Source organism: Culex quinquefasciatus, chromosome 3 (assembly GCF_015732765.1).
Source record: "Culex quinquefasciatus strain JHB chromosome 3, VPISU_Cqui_1.0_pri_paternal, whole genome shotgun sequence".
NCBI classification, from domain to species: domain Eukaryota; kingdom Metazoa; phylum Arthropoda; class Insecta; order Diptera; family Culicidae; genus Culex; species Culex quinquefasciatus.
The window spans coordinates 80,986,112-81,014,032 of record NC_051863.1 but is presented as its reverse complement, the minus strand read 5'-3'; the positions used below and the strand labels follow the sequence as shown (position 1 = coordinate 81,014,032).

Here is a 27,921-nt window from a genome sequence, read left to right as displayed (position 1 = left end):
CGTCCCTATGCCGCCATGCATCACAATCATGCGACCGCCGTTTGGGTGTACACATAATTATTGATCAATGTTTAGAAAATTACAAAAAATGGATTATTGAATATCCGGAAAATATTTACAAATGAGTCCCGCTTGGGATGATTATATTCGGAAGGACTCTTTTTACTTTTTTTTACCATCCATACCATACCATCCATCGTATTTATATGATAAAGATTAATTTACTCATTTTCGAAATATTCCAACAATCTTCGATTTTCAATTCATTTTTCCAATCCCACCATGTGTAACTAACGGATTGATCGAGACCTTCCTCAATGCAGGAACTCTACAAAAATACCTCAAGGTCGGCACGCTTATTCACACTAGACTAATCGGACACAGGAAACCACTTGAGCGAAACACCACTGAGCAATTCTCTACGAAATCGGTCTTTTTTCTTCAATTTTAATTTTTGTAGTTTTTAATCCGTCTGAAACTTTTTTGGTGCCTTCGGTACACAGCAAAAAATCCGATGGTAAAATCGCATGCAAAAGCATGCACATCACCTTCGTCAAAATAAACACTTAATATTACCACTGCATGTACAATTTTTGCAAACACAAAAAAAAGTTGCAACCGACGGGATTCAAACCCAGCACCAACAGTAAGGACTGGCGCCTTAGCCCACTCGGCCATCAGATCGATGAAAAGCTGTTAGGATAAACACATATATGAGCTTGACATTTCGGTCAAGTAGGTTTCCCATAGTGACGGGCTACATATTTCAGGGTGTAAAATTACATAAAATTGCATAAAATAATGCAATATTTATTTTACACCCAGGCCTTTTACACGCAGCTGGATTACTACTTTTTTAGCTGTGTATGCCCAAAGAAGCCATTTTGCATCTTCATTTTGTCCATATAATTTTCCAATAAAAAAATGGCAGCTGTCCATACAGAAATGATGTATGAAAATTCAAAAATCTGTATCTTTTGAAGGATTTTTTTGATCGATTTGGTGTCTTCGGCAAAGTTGTAGGTATGGATACGGACTATACTGGAAAAAAATGATACACGGTAAAAAACATTCAATATATCGCCCTTTTAACATTCAACATTCAATATAACGCCCTTTTAAAATGTTAGTCTTGATTTGAAAATTTTGAAAGTATTGTTTTCGAAAAGATCGGAAAATTTCACAAATGTTTCATATTTTAACATTGAAAATCGGACTATTAGTTGCTGAGATGTCGACATTGAAAAATGGTGGGCTGTTTGGGTGAGACTTAGAAAACATCAATTTTCCTGTTTTTAAACCTTTGCATTGCAATATCTCAGCAACTAAAGGTCGTATCAACAAAGTCTGACGATACAAAATATAGAAAATTTTCTCAGCTTTTCAAAAATATTTTTTTCAAAAGTGGGCAAACTTGTGCACTAATTTTAACCCCTTCCCGCCCAGAACAAAATCGAGATTTTATACGTTTTTCGCGATTACTCGTAACTGGATCGACGAAATTGGAAGAAATTTTAATGGCTATAAGCTAACATTCTATTTAAACTAACGCAGGTTGAAGCAGGTTGAAAAAATGCATGGTTGCAGAGAAATTTAATTAGAAGACAAAAATTAGTGGTGCTCTGGAGTAATCATGGGCGTTAGAGGGTTAAAAAATGAAAAACTGCGACTATTTTCATAAAAGTCACCTAAATATGCGACTATTTTCATAGGTGACAAATATGGATTTAACTTGAAAACGGTGCACTTTATCAAAATTTCACTAAAGTGCTTTTTGATTGCAAATTTGATTTTACATGTAAAAATGAAGTTGCGACCAAAATTTCGATTTTTTGAAAAAATCAGTATTGATTAAAAAATTCATAACTTCGTCAATGATTTTTTGCACAACCATTGCGGGGTCACAATTGGAACATTGAGGGGTGCTTTTCACAGGACAATATGACACACTTGGTTTTACGGCGGAAATTACCTGCTGTCCGACATACTTCTAGGCCGGTCTGTCTGGTTACGAATCTTTCGGGCAAATAGACCGATTCCCGGGTCTTGACTTCGCAAGTCATCTACGGTCATCTATCGGCTACCAAACAGTTACCAACGTCGGTTTCCTTATAAGTATCCTTCTTGTGGGGGCATGGAACTGGCTGCGTACTGCTAGTGTGTCTTGGCTTTTGTTTGCCCTAGCCAGTGGGAGTAGTGGAGCTCCGTCCAGTAACTCAAGTATTTTCCTGCATGCTATTTAACGCGTTGCAAACAGAGCCACAGTAACGATTGGGTCAGGAACTGCCATCGGTTACCCATGGAAGCATGCTTCTGTCGGGCTGGTTGATGATGAACTATAAAGAAATTATTCCCAAATCTCGTCCCATCCAGTTCTCTTTTTACAAATCGAAAGCAATGAAGCAAGAAATTTAAAAAAAAAAACCTAATAAAAATTCATTCTCTGCCAACTCTCACGGAATAAAAAAAAAGTTGTCCCGACTTCTCTTAGATATGCGTGAAACTTTGTGGGTAAATTTGGTCCCTTATCACGAATCCGAGGGCCATTTTTTGATATCCCATGACGGTGGGCGGTACAATCCCTCTAATTTTTCAACATTCAAAAAATACAGCCTGATATGGTAATGTTTTGGACATTTTGTGTTAAGGGTTCCAAACAAAGTTTCAGATAAGACATTTACAAAAAAGGATGTAGATTTGCTTGTAACCAATACGGGTTTTCACAATTTTATGAAAATAAAGTTTTAAAAAAAAATATTGTTCAAAATGACCCTTTTGAGTAACTGCCGATTTAAAAAAAAAATCTTTTGAAAATACATGTTACAAAAAATGTTTACAATGTCGTAACAAAAAATGGATATGTTTATATTTTTATCGCTGAAAAAAAGGTTTTTTGGAATCTTGAGTGCACCATCAAATCGAGCGAGACTCCAGAGAGAATAATTCCTTCGAGTTCATTTCCACAACAAAGTTAAAAATAAAACAAAACAAAAAATGTTGTCTGAGGGAAGCGAATCAGGGACCTTCTACATAGTAACTTGACTCTTATTGGAGATATACTATTGTAATTAACAATTGAATGCATTTGTTTTGATGATGTTAGTTGGTAGCATTGTTCTCTCAAGTTTAGCATTGAGCCTTCAATTTATTTTGAGGGAACGATTCACTCGACTCTGCATTGTGGTTGTAAGAGCATAAACAAGAGTATGAAATGATGCTGGCATTAAAATTGGTGGGATATAGTTTTTCAAACATCCAAGCCCTTTTTCTCATCGTGTTCAAAATGCATAAGGGACATTTAAACGATCATGGTTATTGTAAATCAAACAACATAATATATGTGTATGCATAAGGGTGGTCAAATCCAGATGCAACCACCTGAAATCAAAGATTGACCCATCACAAGCCTCATTTCCAAATTTGAGATCATTCAGAACACGGGAACCCCTCCCATTTCCCCTTAAGCTCTTAATTTTTGTCTTGGCAAAATTCAGAATACATAGAGAAAATTTAATGTTTCCGTTTTCTACCTGTGGAGGGAGCAAAAAAAGACCATTCATAGTATTCCTCAGGTGTTTGATCTTTATTGAACTTAGATTTTAATAATTAAAATTTTTCGCAGGATTACTAGCTTCCAATAGTGAAAATTACGGGTTTTGTTACTCCTGTGTTAGTTGGATGAAATTGGCCCAATTTGAAAATGGCAAGATATTTGATGTGGCAAGCAGAAAACTCAAACAAAACAATGACATTCTTATTTTTTTCATACTAGGTATGTCTTGTAATTCACATCTCTGAGTGTTGTATTCCTCTTCGGAATAGTAAAAACAGCTAAAATTATGATGTTGAAAATACTTCCTTCAAACATAATATTAGATCAAATGAAAACATTGTTTGTTGATTTGAAGGTCTTGGGCGCTCATAGCTGACAATATTTTTCTATGATTTTTTTAGGATGGTAACGTAACATTTCCAAAAATGGTGAATATCAATTAAAGGTATTCTAAAACATGATTTTTTGATCTTTTGCCTTTCTTACTAAAGAAAGGTATAGGTTTTACTTTATGGCCGGACATCATTTTCATCTTCGTAAATAAGACAATTCAGCATGAATTTTAATCGAAAAAATCGCCAAAAAATCACACTGCTTCAAAGTCGACAAGTTGTCAAGTTGAGCTTCAAATACTGGCGCGAGAATGCTGGCGCATATATTTTGTGGCTCGAGATATACTCGTTTGTAGTAGCTTGTCTACCGATGTTTCCTACAAAATGTAAGATATCGTAGCTTTTTGGTTTCATTTGCTCTGTCCGTTTTTAATGTTTATGCAAAAACTTTTGTGACATAGGACATTCTTCCAGCTACAATCAATTTTTTTCCCGTGTGCTCTTAAAATCGCCTTAACGGTACACATCAACCAACGCTTTTGCACCCAGATTTTTGCTACAGACATTTTAGTATCTTCAGAACTACGGGAACTATCGATATAATTTTTAATTTCTCTCCCCTAAATTACTATTTTCATTCCTTCCCCTAAATTACTGTTTTCATAATAATTTACAACAAAGTTTGAATATTTTTTCAATAAGATACTTGCAGGATTGGCTTTAAGCTTTTCATCGTCTATATCGTTTTCAAAATTTTCAATGCTCGCGACGCAAATGGCTTTTTACCTAAGGTATGTAACTACTGGTTAGTCGAGACCTTTCTCGATGCAGGGGCTCTACAAAAATACCTCAAGGTCGGCACGCTTATCCACACTAACTTTAACGGATACAGGAAAACACTTGAGCTACTAAAACGAAACACCACTTTTATTATCTTTTGTGCACACTTTTATTCTCCCACTTCTTCCTACTAACTTCCTTCACCTTTCCTAACCTCAATTTTCCCACTTTCTTATTGTCTATCTGACCTGTTCCTTCTGGTTTCTTGGGGCCCCAGCAGCTCGACGATCTTTCAGCTTCTCCTCCTTTCAGCAATCTCCTCCGGATGACGGTTACGCGACCTCCGGTCGCTTACACGGATCACGGTTCCCGATCCTGGAACTCGGTAGCGGTGGATGTGCGCGGCTTCTGGTGGACCCGTCCGAACGTCCTGTGCTCCTCCCAATATGGTGACGGATTGGGACTTCGGCCGGTGTTGACGGTTGGCCGGAACATTGCCCGTAATCGAGCACCAAGGATGTGGACACATCGAGGTTGTTGGGTTCCACAGGGACATCACGGTAGCGTCCGAAACGTCCGGCTCCGACGGCACTCCGTCGGCCAAGGATGACACCAAGGGTCAAACATTGAGGGGTCCTGCTGTCCGACAGACTTCTAGGCCGGTCTGTCTGGTTACGGGTCCTTCGGGCAAATAGACCGATTCCCGGTTCTTGACTTCACAAGTCATCTACGGTATTGCCGCCAATCAGACTTCTGTCAATCCTTGCTACCAATCGGCTACCAACCAGTTACCAACGTCGGTTTCCTTTGTAGACTCCTTCTTGTGGGATAGCAATCGTGTGGGTATGGAACTGGCTGCGTACTGCTAGGGTGTCTTGGCTTTTGTTTGCCCTCGCCAGTGGGAGTAGTGAAGCTCCGCCCAACAACTCAAGTATATTCCTGCATGCTATTTAACGCGATACAAACAGAGTCACAGTAACGATTGGGTAAGGAACTGCCATCGGTTACAGGTACTTGCGATTGAGTGTGTAGTGGTGCGGTTGTAAAAATAGCTATCTCTGACTCTCTCACTTTCGTAAAAGCTTCATGGCAAGCTTCCCTGCATCATGCGGCACATGCGGTTCACTTGTACCTCGGTTTATGGGCTCGTACCGAAACTAGCAAACCAAAACCGCGGTGTGCGTTGTCACTGGCGCATGGGAAGCTTGCAATGCTCGCGTTTATCATAAACGCTTGTTTGATTAAGAATTTGTACGATTAAAAATGTTTTTTTGGAGAAAATTGCGTTTTCAATTTCATTTGGAAAACACATCATTTATAATACCTTGCTTTCATCATAAGATTTTTTGTATCGTATCACTTTCTTTTGTGCTGAAAGAAACACCGATGTTATGAATTGAAAGAAGTTCTATCATTGTTATATTCTTTAGTAAGAAAGGCTCTATCTCACTCCAGGTGGGATTAGATCGGGGTTTTCAATCGAATTTTTTGTCTACCAATCAAACTCAAAGTACCATGCTTCTCCATCGGAATGAGTATTTTTCGCTGGAGACGCATGGTCCTTTGTATTGAGATTGTTTTCTTTGAAATAATTATTTACAATCAATCAAATTGAAGGTGAAATAGGGCAAATAAACATTTGTTTAATACATATTCTCTCACGGGTCCCCCAGAGACCGTTATTATGAAAAAAAAATTTCCACCCAAACCAATGATTGGACATGGTTCCTGGGAAAATTCTGCACCTCTGGGCCGAGTTTCAAAATATTTGCCGGCAGAAATTTCGAATACGGTCAGTTTTAGTGTTTTGAGTAGATATTAAGGGGAAATCGCATGTAAAATGCGTAGGAAAAGTTCAAAGCTTCGATGTTTTAACTCCAAAACATTACTGGTCATAGTTTTAAGTTGTTCTTACACGTAGAAGAATGATATAAAACGATTTACCGGACTGACTTAGCCGGATTTAAGCCAAAGTTAAGTGGCTTAAGTCTATAATTTACAAGTTTATACATAAATATTTGATAAAAACTCCTACATTAGGCAATTTCAAGTCAAGGAAAGCTAGATTGCACAAAACTAACATAAAATGGGGTGACTTTGAGCCAAGGGGTGACTTTGTACCAACAAACGACTAAAGATTGTTTTGATAAACTTGAATTTTATGTTAATTAATATATACAAATTTAGTATATTTAAATAAGGCCTGTTGATTTAAAGTCACCTTGAAGTGACAAATTTGAAAATCATGCGCAAATTTTTCTGAATCAATTCATACTGAATCTAAATAAAACAATCAAAATATAAGGGCAACAACTTTTGTAACGTAGCAAATTTGTGGTATTGCAAAATAAATTGTCCTTTTTTGTTTTGAAACTTTTACAAATTTGAAACAGACGAATGAAATCCAGAGAGTACTTCAGCTATCATTTAGCCCATACTTTTTTGTTGTTCTGTGTAATGATTATTATTAGAAAAAGTTCTACGTCACAACTTCCTATAGGATTAATATTTACAACCAGTTATGAATTTTAAACATGTTTGTCGTAAAAAAATATTGTATCCTTTAATTGAATGAAGTGTTGTTGATAAATTTTGATTATCGTTACAATTCATTGAAACATATTATTGATCAGCAAGTACGTTTGCTAATAATATATTCAGCAAAACAAAACTTATTCTTTCCCCACGTGAAAACACAATCACTCATCTACTCTTTTAACAAGCTTGGCAAATCTTATGAAAATTTGAAAATAGTATAGTCAAATATGTGTAAACTATTGGGCTTACAAATACTTACATACGATGGGCGATGTATGAATTGTATGTAAGTAGTTGTAGTTGTAGTTTGTGTCCTAAAACTCTTGTCGGGTTCAAACAATAAGGCTAATAACACTGAAGCGTTATCTATTTTTTTAAGTTTTTCGTGAATATCTAACTTTTTACGGCATTTTTGAAAATGTTGGGAGAGTGCAACATAAACTATGAACAATATTTGCAACGATAAAACCTTACAATTCAATTAAATTAAACCTTACAATACAATTCCTATCGAGCTTGTAGTTAAGCTATATAGCTATTATGCAATCGTAAAGTTGGTACAAAGTCACCCCTTGGCTCAAAGTCACCCCATTTTATGTTAGTTTTGTGTAAGGCTACCAACTCTTGCTGAGCAAAAATCCGTACACTTTGCCGAAATGACAGCATGGTATAACAAAAACTGTCAAGAAATTATTTATATAAATGAAATTAAGTTAATTTGAGAATTAAAAATATAAAACTGTGTCGTTTTTACAGCTATCAAATTTCACAAAATGCTATCAGAGTGCTTATGACTTGCACGTTTAAAAGTATTCATAAAATAAACCGTGATTTGAATCAAAACATTATGTTCTTAATTTTTGTTAAAAGTTTAAAAGATTACGAAATGTCAAGTTTGCTTTAACGAATAATAACGTTCTCAGTGTTTTCACGAACACACTTCCAAAAAAATATTGAAAAGGTCCTACAACATGTAAAACACAACAGTTTATAGGACCTTTAAAAACTCTAGATCCTTATTGATAATCAAGTTTGAATTGAGGAAAACCCGGAAAACTCCCTTTTTAAATCAAACTCACAGTTAAATAAAAATAAAAATGTCTAGTTAACAAAAGCTTTGATCAAATAAAAAAAAATGCAATTCAATGTTTAAAAAGTTGTTAAAATTCCGTACAAATCCGTATAATGCTAAAAAATCCCTACAAAAATTCCGTCCCGTTAAAAATCCGCGAAGAGAGTCGAAAATCCGTATGGTAAGGAAAAAATCCGTACAGTTGGTAGCCTTAGTTTTGTGCAATCTAGCTTTCCTTGACTTGAAATTGCCTAATATAGGAGTTTTTATTAGATATTTATGTATAAACTTGTAAATTACTTTAGCCACTTAACTTAGGCTTAATCCGGCTAAGTCAGTCCTGTAAATCGTTTTATATCATTCTTCTACGTGTAAGAACAACTTAAAACTATGACCAGTAATGTTTTGGAGTTAAAACATCGAAGCTTTGAACTTTTCCTACGCATTTTACATGCGATTTCCCCTTAATATCTACTCAAAACACTAAAACTGACCGTATTCGAAATTTCTGCCGGCAAATATTTTGAAACTCGGCCCAGAGGTGCAGAATGGTCCCAGGAACCATGTCCAATCATTGGTTTGGGTGGAAATTTTTTTTTCATAATAACGGTCTCTGGGGGACCCGTGTCTCTCTCACTGATAGCTCATAAAAAACACAGTCGACCGAAACAAAAAATGATGTAACAAATTTATGTGTCGTTGACACCCGAGATTACTCCATAAGGAAACACAATGACAAGGGTCCTAGACAAATGCCTCGAATGAAGTGCTAAATTTAACGTCCACTTATGACACGAACAGCAACATCGCAGCCTAGCAAAAAAAAAAAAGAAAACTCTTCCCATCATTTATCGATTTTCAAACTAAAACATCATCACAGTGCCATCTACAACACTGGCTGTAACGACAACGACGCCAGTGGAAAGGGACCAAACCAACAAACCCCCTAAACTCAATTCAACTTTTTTTTTTGCCAGAAAAAAAACGCCGATCTCATGTTCCCGAGAAGGAAAAGTTTTTTATTATGTTCCTGGTTATGCCAGCGTTTCCCTTCACCTTCGTTCGCAGAATTTCGGGGGAGAGTGGAAAAACACAACATCCCGGGCAAAGTAAAATTGAAAAATAAAACTGCGGAAAGCTTTCAAACCAGCATTAGACCCTAAGACGCCAGAATTTCAGCGGAAGGATGAAGGGATAAAAAATTCATAATTAATTATCGGGCTTCGAAAGGTGTGCGCATTACGGGGGAGAAGAAGGTCGAGGGTTGTTAGGTGGGAACGAGGCATGATTCGTAACTCAATTTACGACCCAATGTTGTTCAGATTTCGCTTCCGTGGGCCTTTTCGCGCCCAGAAGTGTGTATTTTCACGGTGCGTCGTCTATCGACAAAGTGGATTAACTGCACAGCAACTCAATTGAAAAAGTTTCAAACCCCAAACTGGGGGAGTGGGGTGGGGTAATTTTGTTGGGAAGGAAATCTGTATGTAAAAGGGCTATTGAAAGCGTATTACACGAAAAAATATGTAGCATTTATTGCAGTATGTTAATTCAACATAATCTGTTATTGAACATTATAAAATCTGCCAAATTCATTTTGAGGTTTCCAATCATATGACTTTGCTTTGTTGATTTAGCAAATAACGTAGCTAGAGCTACGTAGCCCTGTAGTTACGCTTCTGCCTCGTAAGCGGTAGATCGGGGTTCAAATCCCGTCTCAGACCAACACAACTTTTGATCTTTTCCCTTCTGGATTCGATTGCTAAGTAAAGCGAAGGTAGTGTTTCATCACAAGCTGGACCTTATTATGACTTGTTATTAGTAAGTTAAATATCCACTAAATCTGCTTTGTAAATGCGGCCCAGATACTCTTCATTAAAATTACTTATTGCAATCTTTTAGGTTATGAATAAGACCATGTGGAATAATTGTCACTATTGAAAAAATAGTACAAATTTCATTAAACAAATATTTGTCCTTTGGATGTTAAATGATCCATAATCATAAACTTAAAAAAAAATGTTTTAAAGATTTATTGTAACCAAATGGAAAACAGAAACATACGACATTTATTTTGAATCAATTAAGAAAAACTATCCACAATTGAGCTCAATTTCCACAGTGAAATTTGTGGACGCAATTGTTTGGGCCTCTCCTGTGTCGATTATGTCAGCGAACAATAATCGAAAACCGAGAATTGATACCTCAATAAATCAGCATGAGTCAGGCTTTATTCCAGCCACAATCAATCCATGGTGTTGTGACCGATGGTGACAATCATTGTGTGGAATCTAGTTCGTGATGGGTTGGAAATCTGTGAAAAATGTATTCCGATTGCTCCACTGTAAAAACGATGTAGGGATGAAAAATATATGATTTTTGATATACTTCAACTATCATTTGAATCTTTGTATCACGATGTTTTTATTTTTTTATATAATTTTAACAGTTTTCAAATTCCCTGGCAACCTTGACGGTTGAGGTGTCACAGTACATAATTTCTTCACCCGCTGTGAAACCTGCCACCGGCAATCCAATCCCAATTCTGGTCACATTCCGCCGAGCGCGCGACAGGGCTCGTTTCATGTCTCCGTTGTGGGAAAACTCGTTATGGGGGCAGGTTTTTTTTTCATTTTATTTTCAGAAAGCCAATTACCTTCTACGGGATGGATTTTCAATGTGTCGCTTGAAATTGGGTTTGGGAATAGAGAGGTTCAAGTCTGAGAAACGCGCTAGTCTGGGGCACACCTAAATTTTTGGTCATTTTATGCGACGATTCTGACCTGCTGTGCTGAATTACCTTTGGTTTTTTTAAAGTGTGTAAGCTTGAAAAAATAAAACTGACGGTAAAATGTCTTAAACTAATATTTTTTTTTTCATACCAAAAGTTTGAAAAAAAATATAATTGTTAAATCAAATTACCTTGCTTCAGTAAAAAACGAACTATAAGTGAAATTACCTTTATTAATCTGTCAACTCATTACACAAACAGAGCCTCACAGCGGAGCTCCAACATCAAAAACAATTAGCCATAATGTCGTCCCCAGCAGGACTCCCCAACATAACCTATAGCAGGACTTTCTCGTGGTGCACCTCATGCGCGAAAAAGACTTCCTACGGGGGCGTCAGCCACCCAGCCTAGATGTAGGCAACCGGCGGTCGCCCTCTCTTGCATAAATCTTTATTCTGCTAATTTGTACGTCTAATTGTACGACTGATGCTAGCGGAGAATATGATGAACGGGAGCGGCAATAAATATTGCATACACCATAGGCGTTCCTTCCCCCCTTACTGGACTACATTTCGTGTGATAATCATAAATTATGTGATAATGTGGGAATGGAGATTTATTACGGAAATCTCGGCTGGACAGTTTTTCCCCCGGCCCGTCCGACTATACGCATCTTTCAGGACATTTTTTTCTCGCTTCTTCACGCCATCACACAAAAATAGTTGCCTTGCCGTCGTGCCTTACTGCTGGTGTGGCCAGCACCGATAGAATTAATATTTCATCGTCGTCCAAAGTGTCGAGACAAATTAATGCGCTAAAAAGAGCTTTTTCCATCCTGTTTTTTTCTCTTCTTCTCCTCGTTTCAGCACTGCTGTCAGGCACTCTGCGCACATATCAACGGGCCGGATGTGACCGTGAGCTGGTCACGTTAGGCTGCCCCCGGGGCACCAGCATATCGATAGAGGTCGCTCAGTATGGACGAACCGGAGGTACGTATAGCTAGCATTAACAATAGGGTGGATCGAAATGTTAGATTTTTCAGAACAATTTTTTTATCAACATTTATGTTTTAGTTTCCAGATTTTTGAAGCCATTTGAAATTTGAAATTAATAGCATGGACAAAATAACTCAAATGTGTAACCAAACCCCTCCGGGATTTAGTTTTGATCACTTCATAAAACAATTAAATATAAGTTTTCCCCGGTAAGGAAATTGATTTTTCATTACATCCAATTTTCAATTGTGTGCAGTAGGGTAGGGTAGTGATCAATGAGACACTTTTGGTTTTTAACAATCAACGATTTTTGTATTTTTTTCATCAGCATTTTTTAATAAACTTTTTGTTGCATTTACTTTGTTTTAATGTGCTCTAACATTGACCAAAATATGAGATCGAACCAAAATCTGAGATCGATCGATAAGACACTCTACGAAAATCAATAATTTCCAGTAAAACGTCATGTTTTTGTATTGTTCCATTGTGGGTGACTTGCCTTAAAAATTTTAAAGCAATTTTGCCAACTTGAAACTTTAACTAATAAAAGTTATACTAAAATGTATCTAAACTTTGTAAAATCCATTTATTTATATTAAGTAACGTTATATTTTTTGTTAAACGGAGTTAAAACTCAATAAATCTGCCAAAAATCACTTTCAATTCATGTTTTGATAGATTTACATAGATTTTGAAAAGTTTAATGAAGAAAAATCAAAGTGTCTCATTGTTACCCATGCGCTGAAAGGGGTGGGGAACAATGAGACAGCCCTGGATTCCGGGTACATTCTAAATTTTGGTCAAACCTAATGAAAGGACATTGAAGCCCAACTCAACCCCCTATGGAACGTCGAAAAAAATCTGAAGAAATGTTAGTTTTGGTGTAAATGGCAGCCTACGAGCGAAAGTAATTTTTGTCCAAAATTTACCTTGTTAAAACACCCCAAAATCAAACATTTATGAATAACTTTTCACGGGAGCGAAATTTTTTGTTGACGTCAAATTTTACACAAAAGTTCCTTTGACACCAAATTTCCAAACCATCGCCATTTCAGGCTACACATTATTGAGAAACATGTATTTTTCCGCGTGTCCAAAAATGGAGGAATCGTATTGCCACCATAAAATAAAGCTCTGATACGTAATCAAGGACAAATTATCCCTTAGGACAAAGTTTCACGCAAATCGAAGTGGGATCGGCGCAACTGCTGTGTGAGTTGGCGGAGAATTACCTGTTTACCAAATGTAAAAGGTTTGCAGTTAAGTGGAACTTAACCAATCCTTAGCAAATTCAGGAATTACTTTATTTTTATTTTTCGTTGCACCTAGAGTCACTCTAATAATTATCGTCCTGTCTCATGTCGTGTATTCATAAATAAGTAGCGGGGAAGATAGGTCATCACTCTGTGTCAAACTGTGTACTATGGCGGCTATGGCGGAAAATGATGAGAATTCTGAAAGGGATGCTGAGAGGGGAAAAAACTTGAATGTCTATTAGCTTCATTTACTTTGTTTTGAAAGAGGTGAATATTATTAAAATTAGGCCTGTTGAACTCGAAAACACATACATTTGCAAAGTTCATTCATGAGTCAGGGCTTGCGAAATTTCGACTTTTTTGTGATAGCTGACAGAGCACTACAATCGTCTTCACCACGACAACCTGATTTTTACATTCTGCTTTCGTTCGTTTCACACATAAAGGAATGAGTGCTACGCAAAGTCACTCACACAATCATTGACTTCCCTCCAGGAGAAAAATCGCCTAGAGAGCGGTCGTTTGACATTCTACCGAGATTCCGATCATCTTTCCAATGATAGCAATCATATGATTTCTGTCACCACGCTGCGTACACTAGGAAGAGAGAGACAAAACCGAGAGAAAGAGAAAGAGCACGTTGTCGTTGTCGTTCGGGCGGCTGCTTGAGTGGTGCTCATTTTTCGTTCGTTTTGTCTTCGTGTTTACGTTTATCGACCGTCGCCAAGCAATGACGGTCATGATAGGCGTTGTGTGTCAGCGATCAAATATCGTTTTGGGAAATGATCGCTGACAGAAAGTTCTATCGAATATCGAGCATTCCCGTTCAGTGATAGATCCCTTTTCAAGCATTGCATGAGGTTGATTGTTGCATGATTCTAGAATAAAAAAAAATAATTAGAAGCGTTGTGGAATAAAACATTTTTCACTGTTTTTCGAGACCTTATAAGCAATAAATCATATTTAATTTAGGCAGAAAGCACGCATTTTCAGCTTACCGTTGACGTTTAATAAAGAATTCCAAAAAGAACTTTCAACCAATAACAAGTAATAAATGGCTAAACAGAAAGTAGGCAAGCTAGATTCTCTATGAAGATTTGTACAAATATTTTTTTGTATAGTTAGAATCTGCGAATTATATGGAAATAGGACCGAATCCTTAAATTAAAAAAAGTCCATATCCATTTGTCAAACACAACTCACAAAGAAATGTCAAACTGATCGCCCATAAATCAATCGGTAATTGTGGGTGTTTAAATTAATAGCAACGCAATTCCGGCTTCACACTTCATTTGATGTGCTCACTGTTGCTAGGAAAAAAAAAAATTTTTTTATGACTCAGAAATCACAACTCCTCTGGCACAACTTTACACCATGTTCCGTTCAGCAGTAAAACACCGGAAACTCGTTATTGTTGTAAGATTGTTATGTTAATTTCTTCTGATTGTGTGCAATTTTGCTCCACCTCTTCTTTGTTCCCCACCCATAAGTACATATTAGATCAGTGGCGCAACGGTGGTGTGAGAGGAGCAAAGTTGACTTTCACTTTGCGCTTCACAGAAAAAAAAAGAAAAACAAAAGTCGAAGCAAAATGGAAGTTACTTTGAGAGGCTTTTCCGACGGCAGAAGTGTTCTGTCGAGGATTTTCGATCATGTTCGCGGGGAGTCCCCACCCATCTTCTAGCAAGCCCACATCCGGAACATCGCCTTCCCCGGGAGGTGGGGTCATGTCGTTAAGGTGCCGACGATGATGGTTACGGTCGATGGTAATGACAATCTCAGAAGTTGAGGTTACAAAGTTGAACCATTCCACCAAACGGTAACGAGTTGCGTTCATCTTCTGGGCGAAGGCGCGCTTCCCAGGGTTTCTTTGGAGCCCGTTGACGCCGCTGCCGCCATCACCGCAAATATACAAAGTTTGAAATTAATTTTCCATTATTTAGTCTGCGTTGTCGTCTTTGTCGTCGTTTGGAGCGATGGAAAAAGTTGACAGGCAGCGAACACGGTTCCGGTCTTAGGAAGATCACAATGGCTGGAGGCAGTTGGAAGTGGTTAGAAATGTTTAGGGGTGTTTTTGTGGATTGTGTCTAAACAATCAGTGTTAGCGATTCACGAAAGTGTATTGAATCGAAATTCAGCACACTCGAAATATTAATTCTTGAAAAAATCATTAAAAATAAAGAAAATAAGCTAGCTGTATAATAGCTGTTTCACAAATCAAAGGAAAAAAATATTAGTTTCAAAAGAACTTCTAAATTAAATAATAATTCAAACTCCATTTTAAACGATATTCTATTGATATTGGATCATAAAACTGACCACCTAATATGCCACCCAACATATCGCAGGGACTGTGACAGCTTGAGTTCGAACATTGTTTGCATCCAAGAGAGTGCTGGTTCCTATCCCAAGCTTGGTCTAGACCAGCGGTTCTCAACGGGGGTACCGGGCCTACTTGATTTACATGGCAGGGGGTACCGGCCTAGAAGAAGGTTGATACAGTCGACTCTCTGGTTGTCAATATCCAAGGGACCGTCGAGGAAGAGAATCATCAGTTTACAGAACGATGCAAAATGAAGACTCGATTGAAAATATGTTTTTCTTGGTACCCAGCTATGGCAGAGAATCATGGCAACGTCCAGCAAACAAAAACAAACTAATGTCAAACACCCTTCAAAGCTTCGTTTCGCAAAGAAAAATGTCTATGCAAGCCATGAGATAGTGACAACATTGACAACCGGAAGAGATTTTTAAAGCAAACAGAATCCAAGGGACCGTCGAGGAAGAGATCCTTCAAGCAAGAGAAAATATCGAGGAATAAAGCCAATAAAAGTATGCAGTTTTAAGGGACTGAAGAATTCATCAATAGATGGAGCAATATTGATATCGTGAAGATCGACAGCCAGAGAGTCGACTGTAATAGCTGGTCTAGACCATTTCATGAAAGAGCTGTCAGACCAAATCTGTCAGACCAAAGAGTAAAAAGTAAACAATTTTGGTTTTTGACGTAGGTGCAAAGGATCAGGAAAAGAAAATTTTAAACAAAATTTTATTTTTTCGTTACTTAAACTGGTTTTGAGTTGCAGAACAATGTGTAGGCCAGGAAATGATAAAATAATCCGGCGTCCTGTACTCAAACACTTAAATAAGTAGAGCCTTATTTGTCCACTTAAATTTTTGACCGCGTTATCGGTGTACACTTGAATAATCTTGAAATCAGTTATGTGGATTTGTGATATTCCTTGTTCCATCATTCCCTTGTTTGCATCAGGACATACACTGTGATGAGGAGTTTGTCATTTTTTTTACTTTTTCAGTTTTTCAATGGGCCTAGAAAGCCTTAGTTTTGGTCTTAAATCTTACAAAACATCCCGTTTCTGATATTATGCATTATATTCAGCATAACCTAAAAATGGAACAACTTTATGGACCGAAGTACATGTTATAAATAACGTCATGATTCGAATTCCCGGACGCTTCGAAACCCGGACACTTCAACTTGTTTTATCAATTATTTGGATATAAGTTCGCATTATGAATAACTGTGTTATTTGATGAATTGTAACATCAACTTTCATTTAAAGTTTGTTTGAACGCTGTAGTTAATGCCAAAACAATTAAATAAAATAAAATTATAAGTTTACCAAAAATGCGAAATATTTCAACGAAAATATTTCATAGGCGTCCGAAGCACCGGGAAGGCAAAGCAGAAATTTATGTTTTTGATTTTCTTAAATTCTAGCCATTTTTTATATAAACTATCGATTGTTTTGATGTTAACAGCTTATTTGAGACCTAAAGAATGCCATTCACTAACATTTCAGTCCAAATTTGTGCGATTCATAAGCAAAATCGAGTGTCCGGAATTCGAAGCAAAAGTGTTCGGATTTCGAATCAGCTTTTATCAGTGTCCGGGATTCGAAGCACAACAAGTCATTTAAATTTTCAAATTCTGATGAAAAATGGTTAGAAAAGACATATTTTGCATGCATTCTCTTAAAACTGACTGTTTATACTACAGCCTGATGATATTTCTACATTTCCAACTTATTACCTGATTTTTTGCCAGCTATAAAAAAATAATATGGTACTAAGTGTCCGGATTTCGAATCATGACGTTATAAAACTATTTAGAAAAGTCTTACTGCTTGAATAATATTTAAAAGCAAATGGATCATTCTATGCCAACTCACACGAAAAAACAACCCTTCAAAGATACAAAATAAAACAAAATTTCAAAATCAAAACTATTGTTCTAACCCAAGTAACATTTGTTTTCCAGGAGTTCTACAAGAGCTCTTCAAGATAGCTACAGCATAGCAGTTTGGATCGCGGTTGGATAAAATTCTTTTCAAAACTTCTTCAGGAGTTTGGAAGAGTACTTGAATAGAGTTTTATCCTACCGCGGTCCAAACTGCTATGCTGTAGCTATCTTGAAGAGCTCTTGTAGAACTCCTGGAAAACAAATGTTACTAGGGAAATGAGAACTGATCCTTTCGGATTAAAGTAGGTACGCTCGTAGGGGATCATCCATAAACCACGTGGACACTTTAGGGGGTATGGCGATTGTCCACGATCCATACAAAAAGTTTTTTTGTATGGACAATTGTCCACGAGGGGGGGGGGGAGGGTAACAGATCCCCAAAAAGTGTCCACGTGGTTTATGAATGGTCCCTAGGGAGGGAGGGGGGGTTTGCGAGACTGTGACGTCACGCTAGATTTTTTTATATGAATGCATAATAATAATTCGAATTGTGTACAATTAAATGTGAAGCTCAATCCTAAAACTTTTGCTTACTATAATTGTATAGATTCACAATTTCGTACCGTCCCTGCGTCACTAGTTATTAAAAAGGACCTCGGATTTGTAAACAGGAACCAAAATAACCCATAGTATTACGCAAATCGAAGAAGGGTCAAAGCAACTGTTTCCAAGTTCGTGTGAGTTGGCAGAGAATGATTCAAATGACAAATCTCCGCGAACGACTTGCTTTTTTATGAAACCATGCAAGTTGATACGCAAGGTGGTTGAGCTAAAATGTCTATTGTCTGTGATGAAAGCAAAATCCAAACAAATTATTATCAGATTACTTCGAGAAATCGTTTTCTTATTACAAATAAACAATTCCAAGAAATCACACTGGAATAAGATAATCTCGGGTAATGGCACACATTATCCTCCTCTCCTAAGACCAATTAAACGATATTATTTGCCCGCACATCTTCCCCTACTCCACCCAGTCTTGACTGCTCATATTTATCTCTGTAATAGATTGAGCAAGCATTCATTTTGCCAATCAAACAATCATTTCGCCGGCAAGAATCCAACTCCTCCCTCCTCGACGCTTCCTTCCTGGTGTCGACCAAATGAGCGTGGAATCTGGCAGAAAGATTTTCCGCCATTAATTTCCAACGACAGAACAATTTTTATTCCTCCTCTCTCTCTTCCGGGGCTCCTCCTCCCACCCATTCACTGTTTGCGTCATTTCCAAGGAGCTTTCCGGCCCCGGCAGACAGCCCAAGTTTGGCCGCAATCAGCAGCAACGCCGACGATGACGGTGGCTGGCGAGAGAAAACTAATAATTGTTCGGTTTATTTAATTATTATATTACGCTCGCCTCGGCTGCGTCTTTTGGCTGGATCCCGCGCCAACGCGAAGAACGAACCAGAAGAAAAATGTCATTATTTTTGCAATCATGGCCCCCCACACGAAAGCTTTGTGTTTTTTTCCCCACATCAGGAAAACTTCCGTGTTCGTTCGAAACGACGATTCGCTGGAAAACCCGAGAAAACCGATGCACAACCGCCGCACATAAAATCGCCGATGAATTATGGAATCGATATCGGTTCCAGTGTCCCAGGAAAATCCAATTAAAATGTATGAAAGCGTAACTAATGTCGCTGCCTCAAAGTGATTCCGAGGGAAATGTGGCAAATGATTGCAGGTGACGTGGTTCTTTTATGTCGTGGATGTTGCAAAACGTCGAGTTAAATTGCATTATTGGAAATTTCACTGAATAACAGCAATTTCAAACTTGTTTTGTATAAAAAATCTTAAAGAAATGTCAAATTCAATCAGAATAGCTACCGTCATCCAGGGCGAATCGGGAAAGCAGTTTTAGCAATGTTGCAGCCTAACATTTTGTTTTTGCCTTCCCACCTCAATGAGGAAGGGCTATAAAATCACTTGAAAAATGAACTTCTTTATTCGACTTCGTGGTGGGTCTACGTATACACGTATCTACACGTGTATACCTATCGACTCGGAATCAAGTTCTGGACAAATGTCTGTGCGTGTGTATGTCTGTAAGTCAGTGCACCGAAAAATATGCACACGATTATCTCCGGACTGCCGGGACCGTGGTGTAGGGGTAAGCGTGATTGCCTCTCACCCAGTCGGCCTGGGTTCGATCCCAGACGGTCCCGGTGGCATTTTTCGAGACGAGATTTGTCTGATCACGCCTTCCGTCGGACAGAGAAGTAAATGTAAGCCCCGGTCTAACCTAGAGGTTAGGTCGTTAGCTCAGCCCAGGTGTAGGAGTCGTCTCCCTGGATCCTGCCTCAGTGGAGTCGCTGGTAGGCAGTTGGACTCACAATCCAAAGGTCGTCAGTTCGAATCCTGGGGTGGATGGAAGCTTAGGTGTAAAAAGAAGTTTGCAATTGCCTCAACAATCAAGCCTTCGGACACCTAGTTTCGAGTAGGAATCTCGTAATCGAGAACGCCACGGCAATGCTGTTGAGCGAATAATTTGATTTTTTTGTTTTTGGCTGAATCGAATTGGACCGTTTTATTCTCATAAGGTCCATCTTGGGGTCCCACAAGACCCTAATTAATATTATGAAGTTTAGACAAGCTCTTGAAAAATTATGCTAAGAAAACGATTTTAGCTAAACTTCTAAAGATTGTAAAAGGGTGGTTTTTGTCAGAAAACCCTTCATGCTATATATTGTTAGAAAGGTATTTGAAAAAAAAAAATTGAAGGTCTGACAACCCCATCAAAAGTTGTGAGCATTTAAGTGTTATTTATACACTTTTTTGAGGCCGGATCTCAAATATTTTGATGAAATTTTTTTCCGGATCTATCATGCGACCCAAAAGATCTTTCTAACGAGCCCAAAAGATTGAGGATCTGACAACCTAATCAAAAGTTATAAGTACTTTAGTATTTTTGTATACACTTTTTTAAGCCAGATCTCGAATATTTTGATCAAAATAAGTGTTATTTCTACACTTATTTGAGGCACTTTAAGGAAGGCACAAACCACCTAAAGGTGAATTAAGTAACGTTTTTGCCTTTCTCACCTCAAGAAGAAAGGCTATGAAATCACTCGAAAAATGAACTTCTTTATTCGACCTCGTAGAACCACTTCACGTATACCTATCGACTCAGAATCAAATTCTGAACAAATGTCTGTGCGTGTGTCTGGATGTGAGTCCATGCACCAAAAAAATATGCACTCGATTATCTCTGGGCTGGCTGAACCGTTTTGGACTGTTTTGGTCGATTCGTCTTGGGGTCCCACAAGATCCTAGTTAATATTATGATGTTTAGAAAAGTATTTCAAAAGTTAAGCTAAAAAAACGATTTCAACTAAACATCGGAAGATTGTAAAATGGGTGGTTTTTGTAAGAATACCAGTCATGCTATACATTTTTAGAAAGGTATTTGAAAGACCCAACGCCTCCAACACATTGAAGATCTGACAACCCTATCAAAAGTTATGAGCACTTTAGTGTTTTTAATACACTGTTTGAGGCCAGATCACAGATATTTTGATAAAAATAAGTGTTATTTATACACTTTTTTGAGGTAGCATGCAAGGAAGGCACCAACCACCTAAAGGTGGATTTAGTAACGTTTTTTGAAATGATTTCGGTTAGACCAGCTTCAGAGCAACACAATGTGTTCATTCATTCCAAAATTTTAAGCTTTTAAGTGCTCTTAAACGTGCTGACCCTATTCAGGCTGTAGTCCCGATTCGCCCCAGTTGACGGTACCATCAGTGGGGGTGACTACACCCAAAGTTAAAGAACGAGAGGATAGTCCTCACGAAAAGAAACGTGAGGAAAGTGCTATTTTGCGAGAGTATAGTCCTCTCGCGTGTTCATTCGTTCATTGGAACAGTTCATCCTATTGAGTGGCTTATATGGACGCCTGTGTGGATCAATCGGACCGCGCACTGGACTCACAATCCAGAGGTCGCCGGTTCGAATCCCGGGGCGGACGCAAAAATTCTAAGTGTAAATATAGGTATTCGGTGCCCTCTCCCCGTGCCCATACCTTCACACTTAGGAGACCCGGGAGGCGAAGTCTTGTCGCAAAAAGAACGATACACGCTTGTGGAGTGGATCCGTTGACGAAACCGCAAGGTTTAAGAGGGCCACATTATAAGGTGTTACGTCGATTCCGTTTTCCGTATATGGACGCATGACCGCCACTTTATCACCGAACCGCGGTGGCCCATACGGCAAAAGCACGGTTTAATATGCCGAAGGTCTTGGGTTCGAGTCTCGGTACCGGTACTTTTTTTTTGATCGATGAACTTTTCTTGAAGATGAACCTATGAGTAAAGTACTCTCGGTAATTTCGGGATTTATCCTCTCAGTCCGCACACAGTACCATGTTACTTCTAACTTCTAAATAACAAAAATAATTTAAATAACACCGAAAATATTTCAACATAGAATTGTTCTTAGATAGTTTATAAACATCTTGCAGCTTTGGTACACCCAACTGGCAGTCGCATGATTGTGATGCATGGCGGCATGAAAGTATATCAGAATCTGCATGAAATCTGTCCTCATGCATTTTTTGCGATATAGGAGTATGACATTTTTGCCCGTTACCGATAATTATGGACATTACCGACGGCTTTTTGGTTGTATTTCACAAAAAAACTTAGCAGAACGAGGATTGAACCACCAACTTCTTGGTTATTGATCCGACACGCTACCACCGCGCCATGGACGCTTGATGAAAAATGAGTGAAAGAGGACCAACATATGCTTCTCTTTGGAGTGTTGCTCGGGGACGGGCCAGCATTATATGTGTTGGTGAGAACTGCAGATCGCTGAAATTTTTACACGTGGGCAAAATGATCTACGGGCTTGCTGCAAAAAATGTTATAAAATATGACATTTTCTGCAGCAAATCCAATGTTGCAGATTTTGAGATATATTTTTCCTTTGGGTGTATGTTTTACAATGTTATAGAACATTACATTTTCAATGAGAATCTCACTTTTGGGAATATTTTGATGTATGTAGCGCACCGCGTAAGCTAAACCACAACAAGCATTGAACGAAGAGCTCCAGAAGGATAAGGCGGGAATCGAACCCGCGCCCCATAGTAACTTAGAGCCGCTTACCACCCCACCACAGGGCCCTTCGAAGTTCTAGTTCCCTTCGAGTTCCAGAGATATTTTTGTTTGAAAAAGGTTTTTTTTGTGGAAAAGGTGAAACTTTAGGGTGGTTTTAAGAAGTAAAAGATGGTCCGAATTTTACGAAGATCTAGATTCTTGCTTGTTTTTTTATGATTTTTACAATCTCACAAAATTTGAGCTTAATAAGAAAATATTGATTCTAATTTTGCACTATGATTATCCACTTATAAACATGCAGCAGTTCCATGTGAAAGTTTAAACAAGTTTCTAATTGGCTCAAAATTGAATTGGGGTTTTTCTGGCCAAAAGAATTAGAATTTTTTTGTATTGTCATTAGGGTGATCTACGCTGTGTTAGGGTGATCCGAAAAATTGCCATTCACAAAAATCACGTTCTTCAAAAAACATAGATTCGTTCATTTTTAACCGATTTAAGCTGTCATGGACGCAAAGGAAAGATGCTAAATTTGACTTATAAGATATAATTAGGAGTTTCAAAAACTAAGCCTAACATTTGAAAAAGTAACATGAAAACTTCAAATGCGGTTTTGACGGTGCCTGGACTAAAGGGCCTATACCTGAAAATATTTTTCATCGGATTGCTTGGGAAATTTTAAGTAACATGTAAAAAAAAACTCGCGGTTCGTTAACAGTATTCCAGGCTTTGATTTGCAGAAAATAAATCTGGGCCATTTTTTCACAAAAACTACGCTAACGTGAAGATTTTAGCGATTTAATTTTTGGGTATCGAAATTTTCCTAATTGATTAACGCAACTTTCCATAATCATAATCTTTGTCCAATACACTGTTAGGACCATCCATAAACCACGTGGACATCTTAGAGGGGAGGGGTTCAGCTATTATCTACGCTCCATAAAAAATATTTGTTTTGTATGTAAATTGTCCACGAAGGGGGAGTGGGGGAGATGTCAACAAAGTGTCCACGTGATTTATTGATGGTCCCATTAGAACTAAACTATTCAAAAATTTTGAAGTTGATGTCAGTTAACGATTAAGTTTTGTCAAGTTATGATAGATTTGGGCTCTCAGAAAATGGTCCAATGGACAAAAGTTAGTTTTAAGGATTTTTTTCCACCAATCAATAAAATTGAATTCATCTTTCAATATCAACCATGCGTGGGCCGCGAATTGAATTAAAGTTTATTCCCCGCTTTTAAATAAAATGTTAATTTCGAGTATAAATTCTATGCAATCACCCAAATCAACCACGCGCACCCACGTTTATCTATGGGGTTTGCATAGAGCTTATACTGAAATATACAATTTAATTTATTGGCAGGGAAAACACTTTAATTTAATTCGGTCAAAGTTTCCCGAAATGAAAGTTCAGCTTGGAGTGTAGTTCTCACGTGATCAAAATAATAAAAGATATTTTCACGAGTTATATTGGTCACATCATTCCATCAACCAATTTTGTGTATTGGAAATCATATCTACAGTTTGATATCTTCAGTCATTTGAGAAAAAATACTAAGAAAAATATGTCCCAAAGCATGCATAATTTGGAACACAAAATTTCTTCAAACACCGTGAAATCCACCCTAAATTACATGGGAAAAAGAGGGATCCTTATTTACTGAAGCTAATGCAATTTATGATTAAATTTCACCTTCCTCTTTTAATTATTCACAGATGCAAATGAGCAGAATTTGTGTCCGCCCAGCACGGAGGATAGCCTCGAAATCAATCTGCCCGGGACCGAGATAGAGATAAAAGCACCCGAAAGCTGTACCTGGCCCAACGCTTTACAGGTGAGTGAAAGAAAATATTTTCGTTGCGCCTCCTTCCTTGCCGGCTACTTAATTGTACCTTCTGCGCGGAAAAAAACGCCCCACGGCCAGTGTCAACAAACGCTGATAATTCAGCGACCCGCTAAGTGGGTGTACGACAAAGTTTCGGTTTTCAGCCGAAATACCGGAGAGATGTTTCCGTGCTTTTACGAGGTGATAATGCAGAATTAGGAATGCTTTTTGAAAGCTGTAAGCTGGCCACCAAAGGTCGTGCTTAAGGCTGAAGGACATCAGCAATTAGTGGGTGTGTGGGTGCGATAAAATATAATTTATGTTAATTAGAAGGCACTGTAAAAGTCAGTGAACCTAATTTATTCCGATAGCTTGTCTGGTCCGAATATGGCAAATGGAGAACATGGCTTGCATGAATTTAAGAAAAATATTGAATATTTATTGAGCTTGAAAAAAACATTAAGTCATCGTGTTTCAATTGGGGAGCTGAAAGTAAAATTCAACATAAATAATTGCCAACAATAACATTATATAATTATACAACCTCAACGGTTTGACACTGACTGATGTCAAAACTCAACTTTAACATAATAAATATAACAAAATAAGAATTGCTATATCATAAAAAATACAATAAAATCACAACTGTATTGTGTCACTGCATCGTACAAAAAAGTTTTCCCACACTGCATGTTCATGCATAATCTTAACGTCCGTTTCTTTGAGAAATGCACCATTGTATAAATACAAAACTGACTCAAAACTAGAAAGTGCAATAACTCAACAGCAAACAAGAAAGTCTCATCCTCGAAAGTGAAGACAAGCTCAATCACAGCCAAAGGTTCTCCTCTCCAAACAAAGACCGGGCTCGATGACAAAGTTTGCCGCACCCACAGTTTCGTAGCGCAAACCCCATTACGTTTGCCAATAGTTTTCCAACGGATTATAGCGATAATATCATCTGTCGTGCCTTCCCCAGTAATAATAGGATTATAAATAGCCAGCCAGCTCACTTCCCTTTGAGTTCTCACCGGCCTTGTCCCATCGCCGGTTGGGGGTCCAAGCTTCTTAAGCCATAAGAATGGTGAATCCATTTGCGGTAAACTCCAGCAGCCAACTCTCGCAACAACTGGCAACCATTCGACACACACAGCATCCGAGAGTGGTCCGTGCTTGTACACATGTCGGTCGACCGGCCAGCCATGCCATGTTCCTGTGCCGAGCCAGCCGCGCCACCGTCAGGCGGATTTCCCGTCGTGACCACCGTGCCGAAGCCAAGAGGAAAGAGGGTGGCCATAAGTTTAATGTTGCCCGGAAAGGATTACGTCGAGAATTCCCTTAAAGTTGGCTCGAGGAAAAGTTGTCTTGCCACTCACACTGTCTCTCAAGGGTCCACCAGCAGAGCTAGCCGCGGGCGCGCGCCTTTGGGGTAAAGTTAGTAAAAGCATATTCAACCACTGGCCCTGCTGGCAGATCATGTGGTATTACGAGATGCTGAGCTGCTGCCTCACCCTCGAGAAGGGAAGGGTAAATCTGGTGCTCTGGCTATTTTATTTCCGTCCAACTAAATCTTGTGCTCTTCAGCATGTTCTGCCGTAATTAATGCAATTATAGTGGAATCAGGAGCCGGACTGGGTAGGGGATTGTAGAGCTTCGATTATACACAACTCGTAACTGCTGCTGGGCAGCGAAGCGAGCTTACAGCACTATAAGTTACACAACATCACTGAACCATAAGTGAATTCGTAACAGGTCAAAACTTGCGAATTCAATTACACAGGGCGATGATAGCAGAAAGGAGCTTAACGAATTGCATTTTTCAGTTTTCATTCAACGAACCAATGAAATCAGCAGGGTATAGAAAAGGGAGCAAACTTTTTTCCTTTTTTGAAAAAATTGTATGGAAACTCGAGCTTGTTGGAGAAGGTGTTGCACGGTGGTCTGCCTAATAAATATTTATAAAACGTTCAAAAAGTTCTTTCATGTTTATGCTATAAATGTTTAATTTAACATAATAAATAAAATAATTGCAACCAAATTTATTTAGAAGTGACTACTAGATACCTTAAATGCGTCAAACAACCTGATTACATATAACTGCAACGTTGCAAACGTCGAACAATGTATTATAGTCTGAAATCTAGTTATGCTTAAGCAGTTTGCCCGGCTCTCTTCGATTTGCGTGAAACTTTGTCTAAAGAAATAATATCTCGTTTTTTGGCAGTACGATCCCTTCCATTTTCGAATATGCGAAAAAAGACATGTTTTCAATAATTGGCAGCCTGAAACGGCGATGCACAGTGGGCGAAATGGAACCCAAAATCGGACTTAATTGAACGCGGCTGGTTCCCTGGTATGAATAATAGTGTTTCTTATGTAAAAAAATCCGAGGAATCGATTGGTGATGGTTTCATCCACCGCACGAAACGGCAAAGGGTCCATTTTGCCCCAATTCCCCATTTTTTACATTTTTCTTGAAAATCGGTCTGTATTTAGAGCGGAGGCTTTATGCGGCCTTCCAAAATGCACTTAACTTATTTGAAAATGTCCCAGGAATCCAGTAAAAATAACCACATGCACCGAAAAAATCATCTAGGGTCCATTTAACCCCAATTCCGCTATAAAAGCATTTTTGGCCGTTTTCAAATGTTAGGTCAGATTTTAAAAATCTGAAAATATTTTTATCGTAAAGATCAGACAATTTTACATAAGAATAACGATTTGCACTTGATAGTTTGACACATTTATGTTGATAAAAATAAAATGTATGTGAAAGGCAGTTTATTCTGCGTTAGGGAAAATTGGCCCAAAAGTGATTCTTCAATCTTTTATTTAGTTTAATTTCTATATCAACATAAATGTGTCAAACTTTCAAGTGCAAATCGTCATTCTTATGTAAAATTTTCTGATCTTTACGATAAAAATATTTTCAGATTTTGAAATCTGACCTAACATTTGAAAACGGCCAAAAATGCTTTTATAGCGGAATTGGGGTTAAATGGACCCTAGATGATTTTTGCGGTGCAAGTGGTTATTTTTACTGGATTCCTGGGACATTTTCAAATAAGTTAAGTGCATTTTGAAAGGCCGCAAAAAGCCTCCGCTCTAAATACAGACCGATTTTCAAGAAAAAATGTTAAAAAATGAGTAATTGGGGCAAAATGGACCCTTTGCCGTTTCGTGCGGTGGATGAATCCATCACCAATCGATTCCCCGGATTTTTTTACATAAGAAACAATATGTTTTATACCAGGGAACCAGCCGCGTTCAATTAAGTCCGATTTTGGGTTCCATTTCGCCCACTGTGCGATGGTTTGGAAATTTGGTGTCAAAGGGACTTTTTTGTAAAATTGGACGCTCGATTTGATGGCGTTCGCAAATCGATGAGAAGTCGGAGCAACTTTTCCCGAAATCGTGTGACTTTTTAGGGAATAACCCAACTAAAATATTTTAGATAATTTCTTTTTTTTTTTTGAGTGAGGTATTTCTAAACTAAAAATAAAAACAAATAATTTTAAGA

The 27,921-nt window shown here is 38.1% G+C and overlaps 1 protein-coding gene across 1 annotated transcript in view; it reads left to right on the top strand.

The window, feature by feature from the left end:
- LOC6043584 (protein eva-1) overlaps positions 1-27,921 on the top strand; it is a 346,252-nt gene that overhangs the window by 188,201 nt on the left and 130,130 nt on the right. Inside the window, exons 3-4 of the mRNA XM_038262923.1 lie at positions 11,870-11,992; positions 24,292-24,410. Of these exons, the coding sequence (XP_038118851.1) occupies positions 11,870-11,992; positions 24,292-24,410 (242 nt within the window). The remainder of the gene's footprint in view (positions 1-11,869; positions 11,993-24,291; positions 24,411-27,921) is intronic.